Genomic DNA, 22,085 nt, shown 5'->3' with positions numbered 1-22,085 from the left:
TTTCCTACAGGGTGGCAACTGATCTGTGTTAGTAAATGTTACCTACAGGGTGGCAACTGATCTTAGTAAATGTTACCTACATGGTGGAAACTGATCTTAGTAAATGTTCTATGTTAGTAAATGTTACCGACAGGGTGGCAACTGATCTATGTTAGTAAATGTTTCCTACAGGGTGGCAACTGATCTATGTTAGTAAATGTTTCCTATAGGGCAATCTGATGTGGTAAAAGTGGCTACATGTCTTTATTTACCTCTATATATACATCATTTTGTGTCATTTGTTTTGTTCCGAGTGATCGCTTCCTTCCCACATCTGAACCGATGTAATAGGCAATCACGTTGAATCTTGCACTTTCTATTGGCCAATCAGGATGAGCGTTATGTTGGCAGCTGCACAAGGAAAAAATTGAAGCGTGCTGATTGGTTGTGAAAACCTTACAACATTGTCAACATTCAATTGGATTCAATTTGTCTATTACATACGTTCAGATCTGGGAAGGCAGTAATCACTTGGAACAAAACAAATGAAACAAAACGATGGAAATAGAGGTAAATAAAGGCATCTAGCTGCTTTCACCACTTCAGATTTTAATCAGATTGCCAACAGGGTTGCAACTGATCTATATTAGTAAATGTTACCTACAGGGTGGCAATTGATCTATGTTAGTAAATGTTACCTACAGGGTGGCAAATGATCTATGTTAGTAGATGTTTCCTACAGGGTGGCAACTGATCTATGTTAGTAAATGTTACCTATAGGGTGGCAACTGATCTATGTTAGTAAATGTTTCCTACAGGGTGGCAACTGATCTATGTTAGTAAATGTTTCCTACAGGGTGGCAACTGATCTATGTTTAACTTAGTAAATGTTACCTACAGGGTGGCAAATGATCTACGTTACCTACAGGGTGGCAACTGATCTCTGTTAGTAAGTGTTACTTACAGGGTGGCAAGTGATCCATGTTAGTAAATGTTACTTACAAGGTGGCAACTGATCCATGTTAGTAAATGTTTCCTATAGGGTGGCAACTAATATATGTTAGTAAATGTTACCTACAGGGTGGCAACTGATCTATGTTAGTAAATGTTTCCTACAGGGTGGCAACTAATATATGCATGTTTCCTACAGGGTGGCAACTAATCTATGTTAGTAAATGTTACCTACAGGGTGGCAACTAATCTATGTTAGTAAATGTTTCCTACAGGGTGGCAACTGATCTATATTAGTAAATGTTTCCTACAGGGTGGCAACTAATCTATGTTAGTAAATGTTACCTACAGGGTGGCAACTGATCTATGTTAGTAAATGTTTCCTACAGGGTGGCAACTGATCTATGTTAGTAAATGTTACCTACAGGGTGGCAACTAATCTATGTTAGTAAATGTTACCTACAGGGTGGCAACTGATCTATGTTAGTAAATGTTACCTACAGGGTGGCAACTGATCTATATTAGTAAATGTTTCCTATAGGGTGGCAACTGATCTATGTTAGTAAATGTTACCTACAGGGTGGCAACTGATCTATGTTAGTAAATGTTTCCTACAGGGTGGAAACTGATCTATGTTAGTAAATGTTACCTACAGGGTGGCAACTGATCTATGTTAGTAAATGTTACCTACAGGGTGGCAACTGATCTCTGTGAGTAAATGTTTCCTACAGGGTGGCAAATGATCTATGATAGTAAGTATTACCTACAGGGTGGCAACTGATCTATGTTAGTAAATGTTTCCTACAGGGTGGCAACTGATCTATGTTAGTAAATGCTACCTACAGGGTGGCAACTGATCTATGTTAGTAAATGTTTCCTACAGGGTGGCAACTGATCTATGTTTGTAAGTGTTTCCTACAGGGTGGCAACTGATCTATGTTAGTAAATGTTACCTACAGGGTGGCAACTGATCTATGTTAGTAAATGTTACCTACAGGGTGGCAACTGATCTATGTTAGTAAATGTTACCGACAGGGTGGCAACTGATCTATGTTAGTAAATGTTTCCTACAGGGTGGCAACTAATCTATGTTAGTAAATGTTACCTACAGGGTGGCAACTGCTCTATGTTAGTAAATGTTTCCTACAGGGTGGCAACTGATCAATGTTAGTAAATGCTACCTACAGGGTGGCAACTGATCTATGTTAGTAAATGTTACCTACAGGGTGGCAACTGATCTATGTTAGTAAATGTTACCGACAGGGTGGCAACTGATCTATGTGAGTAAATGTTTCCTACAGGGTGGCAAATGATCTATGATAGTAAGTGTTACCTACAGGGTGGCAACTGATCTATGTTAGTAAATGCTACCTACAGGGTGGCAACTGATCTATGTTTGTAAATGTTTCCTACAGGGTGGCAACTGATCTATGTTTGTAAATGTTTCCTACAGGGTGGCAACTGATCTATGTTAGTAAATGTTACCTACAGGGTGGCAACTGATCTATGTTAGTAAATGTTACCTACAGGGTGGCAACTGATCTATGTTAGTAAATGTTACCGACAGGGTGGCAACTGATCTATGTTAGTAAATGTTTCCTACAGGGTGGCAACTGATCTATGTTAGTAAATGTTACCTACAGGGTGGCAACTGATCTATGTTAGTAAATGTTACCTACAGTGTGGCAACTGATCTACATGTATGTTAGTAAATGTTACCTACAAGGTGGCAACTGATCTATATTAGTAAATGTTTCCTACAGGGGGGCAACTGATCTATGTTAGTAAATGTTTCCTACAGGGTGGCAACTGATCTATGTTAGTAAATGTTTCCTACAGGGTGGCAACTGATCTATGTTAGTAAATGTTTCCTATAGGGCAATCTGATGTGGTAAAAGTGGCTAGATGTCTTTATTTACCTCTATATGTACATCATTTTGTGTCGTTTGTTTTGTTCTGAGTGATCGCTGGCTTCCCACATCTGAATCGGTGTAATAGGCAATCGTGTTTGAATCTTGCACTTTCGATTGGCCAATCAGGATGAGCGTTATGTTGGCAGCTGCACACACGGGAGAAATTGAAGCGTGCTGATTGGTTGTGAAACCTTACAACATTGTCAACATTCAATTGGACAGGGTGGCAACTGATCTACATGTATGTTAGTAAATGTTACTTACAGGGTGGCAACTGATCTCTGTTAGTAAGTGTTACTTACAGGGTGGCAAGTGATCCATGTTAGTAAATGTTACTTACAGGGTGGCAACTGATCTCTGTTAGTAAGTGTTACTTACAGGGTGGCAAGTGATCTATGTTAGTAAATGTTACCTATAGGGTGGCAACTGATCTATGTTAGTAAATGTTACTTACATGTAGAAACTGATGGATCTATTCCCACCAAGCCTTTAAATGTAACATGTGACTTGTACTTTGACCAAAGTTTGATCAGACTGGATTGAGTTATCCTTTGGCACTTTACACTTTAATTCAGTACAATCAATAATACACTTTGTACTTGGATACTTATCCTTAAATACTATAGGCATGTTCTTATCAACTAAGTCTCTACTAGGCCAGATAGGAAGTTCATGAAATTGTAAATAATGGAAGTTCAACCAAGTAATACGTATAGCAGAAACTACAGAGACTGAGACACAAAAACAATGTGCCAAGACCCTTTCAAATAACCAAAGCCGCAAATGGCAAAGTAGCAGGAAAATTTCATCTAATTGGCTGCAAAGATCGTGATCTTCCTTGTAGTTATGATTGTCATCATCTTTTTCACAATCATAACTGCTTTTTGCTTTCTTATGCGAATATTGGCAATAGTTTAGTTTATCTGCACAGGACTGTAAGTATTGGAAACAGCCTATGAGTGATTTGTGCAATAAGTTGCAGCACAGTATCACTTTCCCATAGTTGTATATAATTTACTATCAAGAAGTTCATAGCCAATACACTGGATGCTAATGCAAACAGAGTATTGCGTTCAAATGGTGGCGCATCTTTGAACTGTACCCCTTTAGCCTCGTTCTCATTAACATCTGGGTGCCTTTCCATATCAGTGGTATTTGCCGACTGACAAATTCTTTTCCATACTCCAGCCAATTGACCGATCGCCCTGAGCACTGTAGCCACGCCCACCTTAGTTACCATGCTACTACAACTTCGCACGTTTTGCATGGTTTGTCATAGGCAAAACATGGCATCCAACATGGCAATCGCTGAAAAGTACTATTAATAATCAGGGGTAGGTAACAAATATTAGTCTAGAGTACGATCGATATAGTGACAAGTACAAAAATACAAGTTGCGGGAAAATTCTACATAGTACCTGGTATAAGTCGTTTAGTTACAAGCCAAGTCTATATTGCGATGAACACAAAGTCCTGATTTTCCCAACGTCCATTGCGTATTCAACATGGCGGCAAGTAACATCGATAATCCTGAAGGTAAGAATCAGTCGATTTCTACTACTAAAAATCGAAAATACGTATTCCTATAGCATGCGTTCTGGGAAGAATGGGTTGGAGGAACAACAGGGTAAATTTCATTGATTGATTCCACTGTTTGTGGAAGGACTTAGCGAAAAACTTTTTCTACCGACGGATGTCCTATTCTAAACACACGTCCCTATACGTATGTACATGCATTCGTGTAGGGACGTGTGTTTAGAATAGGACATCCGTCGGATGTTTATGTATATCTACACTGTAGTCGAACTGCTTTGATTTATTTTGCCATAATATGGGGAGATAATATTTTAGCATTTATACCCACAGACACTGTCAATTAGTGAGAAAGTGTGAGTAAATATCGGTAAATGTTGGTTAATAAGACATGTAGAGTGTAGTTTTTGTTTACTGATGTCTGTTACAACCACTAGCAATGTATTTTTTCACAAAGCTGTTGAGTTTTATTCACCTAGTGACTACGCTCGTCATAGTCTTAGTGCTATCATGGAAGTAGGGGTTCTACTTTCATGGTGCTAACGTGTACCCCTTATGACGTCATAAAATCCTGTGGTCTAGGTGGGACCGGAAATACCCGAAAACTCTCGAAGTAAATCCGAAGGGAAGTGACTGAAAAAGGGTCATTTTAAGGTGTTTGCAGACGCTTTTGAAAAGTTTTAAAACCAGAATGCATTTCACAAACATGTCGTCTAGCAAATTAGCGATAGTGAATGTGAGCATTTTGAATCACCTTTAACCTCTCTTGATTAACCAATATTCAAACTGATGCTTTGTAAATTTAGAACCTCAACACATAATTTGAAAATCGAAACTGGTTGTTGGAATGATACTCCAAGAGTAGAGAGACTTTGTGAAATGTGTAATTTAAATCAAGTAAGAGGATGAATTCCACTTTTTACTTGTATGTCTATTTCATATCAGCTCGGCTGCGGTCACATTAGGTGTTGGACGGATTATCAACACACAAGTCATCAAAGGAATATGAATAAAGGAAAAGTTATCTGCATCAACTTTGAACACTAAGTCTTCTGAAAATATTGAAAACAAACGTTCTTTTTTTATTTTGATTTATTTTCAACATTTCAAAGTGTCACAACAGTGAGATATACATTATTATGTCTATGATGCATGACACACGAGAATAAATTAATTACTTGTAATAGAATTTCCTGACAATCTGAATGAAGTACCATTTTTCATTTGTTTGATATATTGCTTTGAAACTGTTACTACAAAGGGTTATATAGTCACAAATGTAGTAATGTTGTTTCACTATATAAAAACATTCTTTTCACTTTAATTTCTGGTAAAGGTCAACTTACTTTTACATGACTAAATACACTAAATGAGAAATAAGGTACCAGTTGTACACATTAAAATAGGCCACTACTACTGTACAAGTAGGGGGTTGCTGTTGCAGAGGATATTTATCACATTTCTTGCTTTTCTTATTTCAATAAAAAAAATTACTGAAAATGAAATGGATCAGATGCACAAGTAGTGATGTTAAATATTACCAAACTATGGCCCTGCACATTTACAGTCAAATTTCATTTTCATAGTAATTTTAACCTCATGAAGGTTGATCATGTTTGCCTATCAAATCATGGATGTAGTAGTAGTATGGTTCAAACACAGACCAAACCATTCACTGCATGCACTCACACTCCTACAAGTTTGACTGTCGACAATGGATTTATGCAGGCCAAACTTGAGAGAGGAACGAGATGTGAAAATATACAAGAAGTCTTAGTTGAGTCTAAAATTTGGCACACAGAAAGCACGGGGTACACCGCCAGTAACTACGTATGCGTATGACATCATGACATTGCACATACATGCATGTCTGTACGCCAGAACCTTCGGCAATATCGTATGTGGTATGGACTACATTTAATTTGGCCACCACCATGACCGACAAGATAAAGCACTAATCAGAGGCAATTTTGGGCTGAAAAATCTGTATTCTATGAATTGATCGATGAAATAGTTTGACTCACAGTAATATCAACATACATACCTCAGAACAAATGCACGTAATGGCAGTCAATCTTCTTGATCGTGTAGGTCAACATTGTCGATATTGTTTCGGCTTCAGAAAGTGTCAAAATAAGATTCAACCTCTCTATCCTTCGGGATAGTGATCATTTATATTATACCGAGCCCATGACCAGTATTTCACGATAATTTCAATGTTTGTAAGCAAATATTATATACGAGAACCGATCATAAGGTCAAGGACCTTGCATTAAATACACGCTGATAAACTATGACAGATTGCTTTGTTTGTCGTAGGCTACGTGACACATGCAAGTGCACATGCCAGAATTACGCTCATTGATTGGGCAATGGAATCTGTCAATCAATCTCGGTGATTGGTCAATTCAAATAACCTCTTGTGGGTGGATGCGTGGCTGCATGGGTGTGTGGTTGGGTGGGTGGCTGGATTGATGGATGGGTAAGTAGGTTAATAAGAAGATGAGTGGATGGATAGAGGGTGTGTGTATAGATGTCTGGATGGATCAATAAAAACTTTAAGATTTGCTTACCTTCACTCATGGCAAATACTCTGAGAAAAGCTAGAAGTTCAGGAGGCACAGCTCTGGCTGAACAAGACAATGGAAAGGTTCCAGAGCTGAAAATAAATAAACAAAATAATAGTGCCAATTACAGTGGCCCACAGGCGACACAGGAACAATAAATTTGTGGCGTAAATAATTGATTTTTGAAAGCAAAATATTTAACGTCAGGATAAAACTTTTCTTTCATAGGCCAAAACATTATTTTTTGGGGTCAAAATAAAAATATCAAAACAAAAAGTCAAAATTTCTATGACAAAACTTTCTTTTAAAGAGCAGAAAATTAATTGATAACATTTAAGTTGCAGGATAAAATGTTTAATTGTTGGTGCAACATTTGAAATATTAGAACCGACTTTTCTTAAGTCTTGTAACAAGACTTAAAATATCACATTGCAAACTATTAATCCTCAGAGCAGTACACCAAGTTTTTGTAAAAAAAACCCTCTAAATTTGTGTAAAAAGTGTTTAAATGTCAAGCCAAAATATGAATATAAGTTCCTTAAAATTCTGATTACAGAAACATTATTAGTCGCCTTACAACCTCCTTTTCTAATCGATGAAATTAACTGAACACAGGATGCAACATTAACATTGACAAAATTTGTTTTTGGTTGATGGAAGTTGGACTGCATGACAGAATTGTTTATATATCCCACAATCCTCGGCACACTCTTGGTGGCTATTTCAACTTCACAAACAGCACTATCTGATCATGTCAAGTTGTAAAAACATTGTTTCCAGTGTATAAATGTTTGTAAAGGTGATAAAGGATGGAAACACCGTTCCCATCTATACTCCAGCTAAGCGGAGAAAAATGGGCCAATCGCCTTATCAGGAGTTTAATCAATCAATCAATCAATCTAGTTTGGCTGTACATGTACGTGGTAAAACAGGGCGCTATGAATAAACATTTTTAGACAGATTATTAAGTCCTGGTGGCACATACAAAAATTAGACCACAGTAGATATATTTATCAATGCTACCAATACCAGTTCAGTAAATCTGAAAATGACCTACCGTGTTGGGCAACCTCAGTCAGTAATCTTTTGTATACATATGGTTCGGGAAGGTTTGAGTTCTTAATATATAATGTTGTAAGGATTTTGAAGCACAGAAATGGGCAACCAATACAAGAAAGAGTTCAAAACTTATTAATTATACACGTCCCTTGGCATGGTGAGCTATTTATCAAATATTGACAGAACACATCTACAAAATGTACTTTGTAAATTCAGAATCTCTGCTCATAGCCTGCACATAGAAACAGGCAGGAGATGTATTAATACACAGGGAGACCAGAGATTCTGTGAACATTGTAAAACGGTACTTGAAGAAGAATACCACTTTTTACTTTGTGTGTCCCCTGTACACAGACATAAGACAGAAATGCATTCGAGCACTGTATTATAGACAACCACATGTTGCTATGACAAACTTGTAACACTCATGAAGACTAATAACATATTATACACACAAAGAAATCTTGCCATGTATCTTTATTTAGCATTTCAATTTCGTGACAGAAACAATTTTCTATTTATGTATTTAGTTATTTTCACTTCATTTTCTTATTTATCATGTATTTTATATACTTATCATTCTGTATGACTTCAGCTTTCTAGTGTCTGATACGACAATTGCAAACTTTTATACATTATGCCAGTGGCCATAGTACTCAATAAAGAATTGATTGATTGTTCAATCAATAAAAACAATTCGTATACCGCCAAAATCCAATATGACTTAGTGTCCTATGACACTGAACAGGAACAAAATTAGATCAATATAAAAAGTTGAAGAAAGCCCTTGCAAACAGATGCGCCTTGATGTCCTTCTTGAATTTATCGACAGTTGACGAAGAACGAAGTTCAAGTGGTATATACTGTTCCATAAAACTGGCGCTGCTCGCGAGAACGCACACTCACCGTATGACTTTGTATTACAAAGGGGTACATGAGGTAGACTTTTGTTATTTGACTGAAGTGAATGAGTTTCGGGTTTACTGTTAATCAAGTCAGCGATGTAACCAGGAGTAGTGTTATTGAGTGCCTTGTAGGTGATCAGTAGTACTTTGTATTGAATCCTGTAATGGACAGGTAGCTAATGGGGATCAGAAAGAACTGGTGTGATGTGATTTGTTTTCTTTGTGTGTGACACAATTCTAGCTGCTGTATTTTGGGCATGTTGAAGGGGGACGATGTCTTTAACTGGCAGCCCATACAGAAGGGCATTGCAGTATAGTCAAGTTTTGATACAAGTGCATGGACAAGTTTCTGACAAACTTTCTTTGAAAGGTACAATTATATTGGAATATGCAACCTACTGTTCGGAGGTGAAAAAGAACTGATCAACATGTCAAAGAGATGTGCTTCTTGAAATTATAATGGTCATCAAATGTTACACCAATGTTACGTGCTGAATCCACTGACTGCACAGAACATGACCCATGACATTTGCATGGCTCAAGTCTCAGGAAAATGTGTACTACTAGTCCTCATGAGTAATATTCCTTCTTCTTTTTTTTGATCATGCAGCTTAAACATTTCTGCATTCTTCTTTACTTCTAGCTTAGTGGTGTGCCACAGACACCTTCGGGTGTATACCATTTAATGTCCGAGTTGCATAGTGACAGTCCGCCTTTTCAGAGGAGCATGGATTTCAAGAAGCTGAGTAAGATGTGTGTTGTATGATGCTATGGCAGAAGAGAGGTCTCTTGGCAGTGGCATGAGATCTGGGAGATAAATCAAATCATGGTTGAAGTCTTCCATCAAGGTCAGAGATACATCGAAAAGTTATTTCACGTCTTAAAAGTGAAGGTTTACGAAATATAAGATCAGCATGGACGGGATTGTGATGTGAAAGTCTGGTGAAATTGACAAAAGTATTATTGATACTTGTTGGAGAATTAGACATAGTTAGATCCAGTGTATGTCCTTTAATGTGAGTTGATTCATGTACCCATTGTGCTAGATTATATGTGGCAATGATCTCATTAAATTTCCTAGTAGCAGGATGATTTATATCGTCGATGTGTAGGTTGAAATCACTGACAATGTAGAGATGACTTGGACATATAATTAATCTTGCCAATGTAGAACAAAATTCTGTCATGAATTGAGAAACTGATGATTTGTTTTTCAAGGTAGGAATCCTGACCCCCGGCACCCTATTTTGCATATGACTGGCTGTATCTTTTGGAGGTGGAGAACTTATGGTGACTCAATGGCGCGTGATCACCAAAATATAAATTATACAGCAGCTTACAACGTATAATTAATTTCACTGTTTGCATCCAATGTGGGCTAAAGAAGTCTGAAAATGTCACTACTGCCAGAATTGCACTTGATTGGCCAACCATCCACGAGCTACATAACGACACTTTAATAAACTTGTTGAAATATGTGTTATTAAGAAAGTACCTTCATACCTTTCTGAACTTATAACAACCAATGATACCATTTTCATCAATACAACACAAGGACCAAATTCCACATTTCGAAAGCCCACTGCCGATCCTTCAGATACATCCATACATCATTGCAAATAGTTCACCAATCTAATGCCTTCTGCATTCTCCCACTCCTCTCGATACCCAATATTGGCATAGTTTTTTGTATGTCACATATATCTTTATTTTAAAATGTATTTGTATGTTTTTTTTCGCAACTGCATGAAAACCCATATAATGGATGCATTGTCGTTTATAAATAAATAAATAAATAAACAAAAATAATTAAATAAAAATAAATAAATAAATAAAATATAACCATCTGGGTTTTTCACATATCTTTTACATGCTAAGGCTTATACAATTAATAATACTAATAATACTGAAACCGGTGGTTCTCTGCTGTATAGGCCCTGCTGTATAGGCCATCTGCTTTACTATGTCAAACTGTCATGTTTTGAGGAGAGACGTTGAACTAAAAACTTTAAAATCACCAATGTCAAGGGCAAACGGGAGTAGCAATTGAATAACCAGAAAAGGGCAAAATTGTGTCGAAATCATGTACAACAACAAACCTATCAAATTTGTGTACACTGCTCATGTGAATGGTCGTCGATTATTATCTTATGGGAGTGTCAATTAAAACTAACATCAACAATGTTGTCTGTCTTCTTATGTTTTGATACATTCGGAGTCAGAGTACATCAGTCCAGAGTACATCAGTCAGGATATTTAGTCTACAGTGCAACGTATAAATTACTTGCAAGTGTGACCTTCAAATTTGCCTGTTAAAAATTACCAGCAAATTCCTAGGCTGGTTACATATGAATAGCAGTTCAAGAAAATGCACACATACATCTATTAATTTATTTTTTTATACGGTAATAGGACATTTCTATATCGCTCAATCATTTTATTGTTCATACACCCATGACACATCAAGCAGTAACCCCCTTTAGAAAGTACTGGTATATCTGCCCAAAATTTGTCACTCAGTTTGTGTAAGGCCTAATAAACAAGTCATTGAGAATGACATGATCCCTGCTATGATTGGGTTTTAAGGAACTGGCAGTTTATGTTCTTGTCATTTTCAAACCTGGTTAATGTTGTTTGGCTTCATATGGTGCACCAACAAAATGACTGTCAGGCAGCCATATCGGATTGTATCACGACGAAAATGGATATGCACATGTATATCATAAAACACTGTCCTAATACCAACTTTGAATGAGATCTGTTCAAGCATGTCTGAGTTATGGCTTTGGACAGGGAAAATTCGCAAACAAAATGGCTGCCAGGCAGCCATATTGGATCATATCATGACAACAATGATTATGCACATGTATGTCATAGAACACTGTCCTAATACGAACTTTGAATGAGATCTGTTTAAGCATGCCTGAGTTATGGCTTTGGACAGGGAAAATTCGCAAACAAAATGGCTCCTAGGTGGCCATATTGGATTGTATCATGAAACAAATTGACATGCATATGTATGCCATAGTATGTTGCCCCTGTACTAAGTTTGAAAACAATCGGTTCAGGCATCTCCAAGAAACGGCTCTGGACGGACGGACGGATGGACGGAACCCAATCCATAAGTCCCCGTCCCTGACTTAGTCTGGCGGGGACTAAACAAAGGAAACAGGAAATGGGGAATATGACACACACAAAATATTTATGTAATTTGAAATATAAAGTATTAACAAGATAAATATGAAAACAAAGCAGGAAAAAACACAGCAAAGGCAAAGGCTTAAAAAAATGTCAAAAACTTTCAACTTATACTTGACATTACATCGTTTGATATTTAAATTTAGTTGAGTGTTCTACTTATAACTCAATGGGACACGGCAAAAAAATACATCATGTAAATCCGAATTGTAGACTTATTCATTTTGGCAAAAAAAACAAATATTTTGCTAATAATAACTGAGAAGGTCTTGTCTGAAAAATGCTCAATCTCATTGACAGAGACGCAAAGCGGTAGTGTCTTCAAATGTTGTCGTCGGCTGGCGACATCAAGATTCCCTGCGAAACCATTAGCCTCTCCTTAACAACTACCCCTCTCAAGCCACTAGATTCATCGACTAAAATAAGCCATAATTAGGTAGAAGACATCACAAAATACGTTTCATCATTTGTTTTTGAAAATTCACAATGTTTCAGTTAAAAATGATTTTTATAAAATGCAAAATGACCTCATATCGCAAATATAACGAAATATGCCATTTTACAGCCCGAAGTGTGAACTTTGACCTTGACTGTTTACACAGTCGAGTCATTAAATCATATTTGGAAGTGCTCATTTGCATGTTATTTACATATTTTTGTATTATGTTGAACGTGTTTCAACCAATGACAGACATGTTTTTTTAAATTGATAAGTCAATTATGACTCAAAAACAACATTTGGGGATGTCAGGTAACTATAGTCATAAAATATACTTTTCGGCCCTACACATGTGAGTCAGAACATATTTCACCAGTGCATTCGTGAAATATTAATATTTCAGTTATGTTACCATGGCAAGTTTTGTCAGAAATTACGTGACTTCCTTCATTTACCATACATTTACATGGTCATGCAAGAGAGACAACATTTACTGTCTATGCCAATTTGAAGCAGGAAGGGGTACGGTTTGGTGTCACATCATTACACACAGAACATAGTTGTATTAAAGCCAAGTTACAAGATGACCATTACAATGTTGCATTATCACCGTGAGAATGCGAAAGTACAAGTACCTACAGACACTGCTACTTCTGAATACAAGCAGGGTGATTTCACTCTTTTGTCATGTAAATAAATATCTACTAAGAACATGAGCTTACTAGGGATGCCATTTTCGAACTAGACATCACATTAGCCACAATAGTAATGAGTAAGGTGAGTTGAGTTTGATCATGGTTCAATACATTTTTTGAGACACATGTCTGCAACGATTGTACAAATAATTTTTTACATGGGAATTCGTTCAAATTGCCGCCGTCAGAGGTGTCACTTCCATGAGTATACTAAGTTACTAACATAAATAATTATATAATAAAAATAACACTTATGATTTAGTTCTAACTGGGATATGAGCAAGGCAGAAAAACGTACTTTATAAAAATAAAGACGAGACCCCCCCCCAAATTTTGTTTTCATGTCTTCATTAACATAATGATAAGAAATTTTACATTTTATTTTTACAAATGGTGTGAACGCTACGTCATATGCAATTACCAGGTTGCCATTGGCCAAAACTTGTTCTACATAAATTAATGATACGGTAATATGTGTAAATGAGCCTTTCCAAATATGGTTTAATGAGTTGACTGTTACTGCTGATTGGCAAAGTTTCAAATTTCACCACCAATTTTCATCGTACAAAATCAAAATGAACAACAAAGTACTTCCCCTTTCAAAATGAGGTAATTTTAGAATGACTATTATCATTTTTATTTAAGATTGATGGCAGATACATGGCAGATATTAGAGCTATCTGATAAGTAGTATTTGAGAAGAAGATGAACATATCATTTTTGACAAAAAATTCGTCAAAAATTGAAAATGGCACAGATCAACTTTGTATGAACAAATCTGAATAGCCTTCCCCAAGCAACTTGCAGACCAAATATCAAAGTATTCCGACTGTCGTTTTTGGAGAAGATGATAATAATAAAAAAGGTTGATGGACGGACGACGACGGAGAATCACCCCAACCCTGTCACTGACAGCGGAGCTAAAAAAAATTTTGGGTCGGCACTGAAAAACTAGGTGGGGGTCGTGAAACCAGAACCAAACAATTTTTTTAGGCCTAAACATTGTCACATAAGAAATGCAGAATTGTAATTTCTACTGAAATGAATTTCTGTATAAGACTAATACCCACCTTTTAGCTTACTTTTGGGTCTCTCTCAGTCTGCTTTCCCTTGTTTACTGCCAAATATAAATTAATGCCCACGGCATCCTATGGCCTGTCCTCCTAGTGGTCATGACCCTGACTAGCCAATCCCCAGTATTCCTTGGTCCTAAAGATAACCGAAGGTTACAAGGCCTGGAGACTGTGGGGAGGAGGGTGGGAGCGTAAAAGGTGGGTATTAGTCTTATACAGAAATTCATTTCAATTCTGTACAGACAAATACCCACCTTTTAGCTTACTTTTGGGTAAGCCTAGAATATGACACCTAGTTGGTGGAAAAAGTCTCCACACTGAGAGGCATAGCAACATTTTGAGCCAAACTGATAGGACCTAGAGCAGACATCGTGACTGCCTCTTGGGCCATGTCCCGCAAGTAAAAGCTGACGAATGAGTTCTGAGAGCGCCAGGTTCCTGCCTCAATGACTGACCTAATGGATACGCCAGACCAGAGTGCCCAGGAAGTAGCCACTGCCTGAACTTCATGAGCAGTAACTTTAGAAAGTGCCTGTGTATCGGCCGTGGAAGAATTATATGCCACTTTAATAGTACTAACTATCCACTTAGAAATGTTGGCCGTTGTACAATCCAACTTGTCCGATTTCCAAGGGATGAACAGGTGGGTACGATCGCCCCTAATGTCCTTAGTGTGATTACAGTACCACTTGAGAGCTCTGACTGGACATAAAAGACGTTTTTTTCGGTCCCTTCCCACCAGCGTGGCTAAATCCTTAATGATAATGGGAGAAGCCAAGGAACATAAAACCAGACTTTTAGCAATGAACTTAGGACGAGTCTGAAGTACAACCTGGTGTTGTAACCACTGGATTCGACCCTGTCCAATATCTGAGTGGATCTCGCTTCTATGACTGCCTGAAGCAAGAGCTAGCAGAAACGTAGTCTTAAGTGTGAGAAATTCCAACGAAATCTGGTATAGAGGTTCAAAAAGGGGGAGATTGTAGTGTGTTGAGCACTAGAGACAGACTCCACTGGGGAGTTGAAATGGGCCGAGGTGGTCTCTAATGGTACTAGAAATAGCTGAGCAGTATACCATTATGGTTTGGACAGCTAACTTCTGTACATCAAATAGTTCAAACAGAAAGGCAGTTAACTGTTGTGTAGTAACTTTGAGTGGATCAATCGATCGTTGATTACACCAACTAGAGAATCTCTTTCACTTTTCCCCGTAAGTGGCAAGGGTACTCGCTCACTGGGGTCTTGCAATGACCGTGGTAGTCTTGCGAGAAAAGCCCTTTGCAAGATCGTTTGACAATCTGAATGCGGGTAGATGGAACGTTTCTGGATGCGGGTGAAGGATGCTCTGTCCCTGTGACAGATCGTCCCTCTGTGGCAGTTTGCATGGGAGATCTATTAGGAGAGACAGTAACACTGGGAACCACGAGCGGTTCGGCCACGGTGGAGCAGCTAGAGATAGTACACACTTTTCCTCTTGAATTTTTCTGAGGACTAGTGGTAGCAGGGGTAGATATGGGAAGGCGTAGGCCTCCAACTCCTCCCAATTGAATGACAGGGAGTCCACTGCCATTGGTCTGAGATCTGGTACTGGAGATACAAAGAGAGGCAGTTTGCAATTGAGAAATGTTGTGACGAGTCGACTACTGGCTTGTTCCACCTGATGAAGATTTGATTAGCAACATTCTGTGGAATCTCCCATTCCGTGGGGCGAACTTGGATGCAGCATGAGAGTGTGTCTGCGATCCTGTTGCGCTTCCCCGGAAGGTGCCACGCCCTTAGTGTTACCTTCCTGTCCTTGCACCAGAACATCAGGTCCCAGGTGAGATAACATAGGGTCACCCCCCCATTTTGTTGATGTAAGCCACCACTGTTATGTTGTTGGTATTGACTAGCACACAGTGGTGTGACACCAGGTGTTCGAACTGGCGAAGAGCTAGAACAACTGCCTGCAATTCTAACCAGTTGATATGATGGAGGCCGGATGGTAGATCCCAGTACCTGAAGTCCAGTGGTGGTCCAGATGGGCTCCCCATCCCATATTGGACACATTGATAAAAAGGGAAAGATCTGTTTTCCAACTCGACAATGGTTTTCCTTCCAACATTGCCTCTTTTCCCAACCACCACTGTAGGTGTGGAAAAAGGGGTGGTAGGATTGGAACCATAGACTCTGCTGATTGGATACTGGGGTGCCAGTGAGCCAACAGGTAGCGCTGAATTGGACGCATTCTGAGGCGTGCCCATGGTGAAATGTCGATGATGGAATTCATCAAACCCAACAGGGACAGAAATAGTTTGGCTTGTATATGGGTTTGTTTCGCTACAAGCCTCATCAGTACTACAATCTTGTGTACTCGCTCTTGCGGTGGACAGACTATTCCCTGTTTGGTCATAAAATGCATCCTGATAAAAATCATGTCCTGAGTAGGAAGTAGAACCGATTTGTCGGGGTGGCCACACTTACTTATGGGAGACTGACATGACATCGTGAAGGAAGTTCAAATGCTAAAAAAAAATAACAAATACAACAATGGCGCCCGATACAAAATGAGGCGCCAGCGAAACCGTAGATGCAACACACAAGAATAAAAAGGAACGACTTAGCTGAAATCCTGAGGTATTCAGCGAAGTGTCCACCGCTTATTAGGAGATAACTCGTGTCAATTTTGGCACAAGAGGATAAATCTCACAGAGTCCTTAAGCTATTCTACGAAATTCATCGATTTGCCAAGGAATACTGGATTGGCTTGTCAGGGTCATGTGACCACTAGGAGGAAAGGCCATAGGGTGCTGTGGGCATTAATTTATATTTGGCAATAAACAAGGGGAAGCAGAGGGACACCCAAAAGTAAGCTTAAAGGTGGGTGGTCTGTACAGAAATGAGTTTCTGCTGAGTTGGCATGCAGCCACATACATGTTTCTCAGTAACTGTCAATTGAACTCTAAATATTGCGCACTAATTAGCAGGAACTTTTGTTTAGGTGTTGATGAAAAAATAGCACTGTAGCACACCTGTACAGTTTTTAAAAGTGTTTATCCACATGCTGATCCATGCTAGATATAGGTGTTTATTTGCTGAATAACTATCCAGTTGCCTAATCTAACCTGGTTATTACCTGTGCAATATACATAATCATTTCGCTGTTGCTATGGGAGTGGTTATGTTGCTAGACATATTTGCATATATTTTTAAAATGTTTTTTTCATTTGTCTATTAATCTCTGTTGTTATCTTTGCAATATGTGATCATTTGGCTGTTGCCATGGGTGTGGTCTTGTTGCTAGGCACATTTACATACTTATTGAATGTTTGTACACTTGTCTAAGAATCCATGTTATCTTTGTGAAATACACCACCATTTGGCTGTTGCTATGGGCATGGTGTGGTCATGGTTGCTAGGGGTATTTGCATAAATGTTTTGAATGTTTACTCACTTGCCTTCTTGCCTAACGGATGTTGTTATTTGACCAATATATACTGCCATTTGGCTGTTGCTAAGGACATGGTCATGGTTGCTAGGACCACTCGAGTCAAAATATTTGGAAGAAATCTGCAGAATAACACTTTTTTGCATTAAGTGAATTAAGTAACTCTCAGAAACAAGCAGTAATAACTTTAATTGATAAAGGAAAGGATAGGTTGGAGCTCGGTAACTGGCGACCAATCTCCCTTTTAAATGTAGATTATAAGATAGGTTCCAAGGCTCTTGCAAACAGAATCATGGAAGTATTACCGAGTATTATCAGTGAGAATCAAACGGGTTATGTCAAGGGCCGGTATATTGGTGAAACAATTCGCACAGTTCTTGACATTTTACAGTACACAAAAGATTACGATATTCCAGGTGTTTTATTATGTGTTGATTTTAAGAAAGCTTTTGATTCTATTGAGTGGCCCTTTCTTGAACTCGCTCTAAAGGAATTTAATTTTGGGGATTCCTTCATCAGATGGACCTCTACATTCCATAAAGGTATTTCAAGTTGTATCGTTAACAATGGAGTGACCTCAGGATATTTTCCAGTCGCTAGAGGTTCACGTCAGGGTGACCCCCTATCTCCGTATTTATTTGTTATTGCAATTGAATTAATGGCTATTGCTGTAAGACAAAGTGAAAACATTAAGGGTATCTCCATTGATAAGAGAGAAACCAAGTTAGCCCAGTATGCTGACGACACCTCAGCCTTACTTTCTGACATTAGTTCTGCAAAGGAATTCCTTTTTCTGCTTGACCATTTTGGTAAGATGTCGGGCCTTGTTATTAATAAACAAAAGACAGAGGCAATGTGGATTGGGTCTAACAGACACATTGATTTGAAACCCCTAGATCTTTCATGGCCTGATAGACCGCTAAAACTTTTGGGAATTTATATTTCATATGATGACATGAATTCGAACAAACTTAATTTTCAGGATAAAATCGATGAGGCCCGGGGTTGTTTCAATATCTGGAGAACTAGGGGTTTAACCCTCCTCGGCCGAATTCAACTCTGTAAAACATTTATAATTTCTAAATTTTCTTATGTGGTATCTCTTTTACCAATTTCTCGTGAGTACTTGAAGCAAATTGAAAGATTAATTTTCAGATTCATATGGGCAGGGAAGCGGGAAAAGGTTAACAGGGTAACAATGGTTTCTGACTTTAAAAATGGAGGTCTGAAAGTACCGGACTTCGAGTCCATTGTGATGACTTCCCGGGTTATGTGGATCAAAAGATACCTTAATCCCTCCCAGTCAATTTGGAAGTTCTTTGCAGATTCATTTGCCAGAAGGTATGGAGGTTTTCATTTGCTCTTGTATTGCAATTTTGACGTAAACAAGTTATTACTTCCGAATTTCTATAAAGATTTGTTAAGATCTTGGTTATTGGTACGAAATGATTTGGAGCAGTCCCTGCATACTGATTTCCTTTGGAATAACAAATATTTTCAAATTGGTGGTAAGGAAGTGTTCAATAGAAATATGATGCAAGCGGGCATCTGGTACCCAGGTGATCTTTTCGAAGCTACAAATAGAACTATTCCTTTCGAGGTGTGGGTAAATCGAGGTGTTTCTTGCAGGTACTTTTGTGTTTGGGCGGCGCTTGTAAATTTGATAAAAGCGGGCAAAATGCAAGCTGTTAGTGGAAAAAACATTTCTCATTCCCAACTCTTGAGCTCCTCTTCAAAAAATATCTATCAGTTTGTACTTAGCTCTAAACACATTACCTTCAAGAAACCTCGGCTCTCTCAATTGACCATAAATACCAGAGAGAATACTGACTCAGAGTGGATGGATATTTATCTTCGACCACACATTGTATCAATGGATACCAAATCCAAGATCTTTCAACACAAAGTTTTGCAGAATTATCTTGCTGTTAATTATTGGCTCAAGAAATGGGGTATTACAAGTAGTGAAACCTGTTCTTTTTGCTCAAATTACAGTGAAACTATCCTTCACCTATTTTGTGAATGTGAGATAGTATTAGCCGGTTTTTGGGTACACTTTAAGGCATGGTGGAACACGTTAACAAATGTACAAATTAATATCGACTCTGATGTAATTCTGTACGGGTCTACGAACTATCCAGTTATTCTTAATTACATTTTGATTCAAGCCAAGCAGTTTGTTTTCCAGGCCAGAAGATCTGCAGTATTACCTTCATTCCATATTTTTATCGAACATCTCAAACAGTTGTATAAGATTGAAAAACAAGTTGCTATTAGAAATAACAGGCTAGATAATTTTCATCAGAAATGGTCATTGTTAGATAATCTCAACTAAGGTATTTCTTTCAAGTTTGCTTTAACAGATTCTTTAGTTACCATGACTTGGTCTAAATTATTTTTTTTGTAGCTAGGGACAGCATTGTTTGTTTGGTTGTGTGTTGTGTTTTCCTTTCTCGTATGTGCTGTAGTTCTTTTTCGTTTGTTTCTGTATTAATAAAAACAAAAAAACAAAAAAAACAAAACAAAAACAAAAAAAAAACAAAAAAAAACAAACACTTTTTTGCATGGAGAACTGGTGTATTACAGTCGAACAGACTGGGGGACATATGGATGTATGGAAACCATTGTAATAGTTCTCCATTCAGGTAATCTGGATGACCAGACTGTGGTTTCTAACCATTACTGGGACAAGCCGTTAGCCAAGCAAGTGGACTTGTTATCAAAGAGTACCAATATTTACACATGTGATGATGGGCTCTTACATAACACAAGTAAACAGCTGTAAAACCTCTATTATATTATATCATGCTACTATGCGCCATTCTGATTGGATAATAACTGTGGTAAAATCCCATTTTACCACGGCTGGCAGTGGTAAAATGGGCCCCTAAACTAGCATATGAATAGTACATACAAGCTGAATGTGTTCGTTCTTATACCAATAAGTTAACACTTCCCCAGAGTAAAGGTGTGTCAGGTATCCTGTACAATAGTTTGGGTTACAGTAGTCCAAATAATTCCACTGATGACCTTGCGATCGAAAGCAACGATCGATCAGTGGCTTCAACATCACTGATAAGGTACAAGTTCTCCCCATGCAACGAGCCGTCTCAGCGTCCTACTCTTGTTACGCGTTGAATCAAGCAACACCGATTTAACTTTTAACCATCAGTCAAGGTGCGTCAGGATTATTTCGAAACTGTACATTTTCAGGTTCGGACAATGTTCAATTTGTTACCCATTAAATTAAAGTAGACTGTGTAACGTCACGTCTCTGATTTACTGTCTCGCGCTTTCTCCGATTCAACGCCGAGACATCTATTTTTAGCAGTGTACAAGATTGTATTGGTCTTATGTAAATATCCAAACAAAATTGTTACTTTCTTTGGCCTCTTGCCCCGTTTTCTTTGTTGCTAGTTTTCAATGCGTTTTCGTTATGCATTATATGATGTAAATAAAGTAATTTATCAATGCAATGCAATGCAGTGTATGGTTGTGTTCATGCAGTGTGTGTGGGGGCTTCATGAACGTATCCACTAATTATGATATGCTCGTTCCCGACGATCTATTACCGACGATCTTTTTCTGTACGTGCGAATTTGCCTTTTCGGGCATATAAATAACCACAGAATCACATTTAGAAGAAATAGACACACATTTTGATATAATATAATAGCAATAACTCCCGCCGAAGGCGTGTATACACTCAAATTTGGTACAATTCACTCCATATAGCACTCACCATTCGGCTCGTGCTATATGTCGCGAATTGTACCAAAATCTCGTGTATACCCGCCTTCGGCGGGGGTTATTGCTTAATTCGGCCGTCTGCATGGACTGCAATTGAGGCAGACCTTATCTCCGTCTTATATCAGTTGTTATCAATTTATTAGGCTATTATAAGTAACGCTACAAACAGCTTTAGAGATGCAAACAACTTTTATGACACCCGTTTTCGCCAGGCAAGCCCGCGGGTTTGTTGCACTTGGACCGCTAATGGTTTGTGACTGTCATGCCTAACCACGGTCTGGTCAAAGTCCCTCAATCAGCACACATTCATGTGCTCCCTCCTACAGCATTCATATAAACATGATTATTTTGTTGCATCCCCAAGTCATTTAGTGTAAATGGACTGGCGGTGGCAGGGGGGGGGGACGATGCCTGTCACGTGACACGCTATCGCGTCAGCGCAATGAAGCTCATTCAGTATTGATACACTGTCGAGTGCACTTCCTGCCTACCCCTAGCACTGTGTACTACCGGATACAAATTCGCTGTTGACAACAGATTGACAAGGTACGTACATTTTCACGTTTCATACGTTTTAAATTCGTCTTTCCTTTATT

The 22,085-nt window shown here is 38.3% G+C and overlaps 1 protein-coding gene across 3 annotated transcripts in view; it reads right to left on the bottom strand.

Moving 5' to 3' along the window:
* Window positions 1–22,085, bottom strand: part of LOC144453776 (actin-histidine N-methyltransferase-like) — a 123,553-nt gene that overhangs the window by 20,595 nt on the left and 80,873 nt on the right. For all 3 annotated transcript variants that reach the window (XM_078145125.1, XM_078145126.1, XM_078145128.1), the window contains exon 12: window positions 6,950–7,035. In XM_078145125.1, the coding sequence (XP_078001251.1) occupies window positions 6,950–7,035 (86 nt within the window). The remainder of the gene's footprint in view (window positions 1–6,949; window positions 7,036–22,085) is intronic.

The sequence above is a fragment of the Glandiceps talaboti genome, chromosome 2 (assembly GCF_964340395.1).
Source record: "Glandiceps talaboti chromosome 2, keGlaTala1.1, whole genome shotgun sequence".
Taxonomy (NCBI): Eukaryota; Metazoa; Hemichordata; class Enteropneusta; family Spengelidae; genus Glandiceps; species Glandiceps talaboti.
This window is presented reverse-complemented; position numbering and strand designations above follow the sequence as displayed.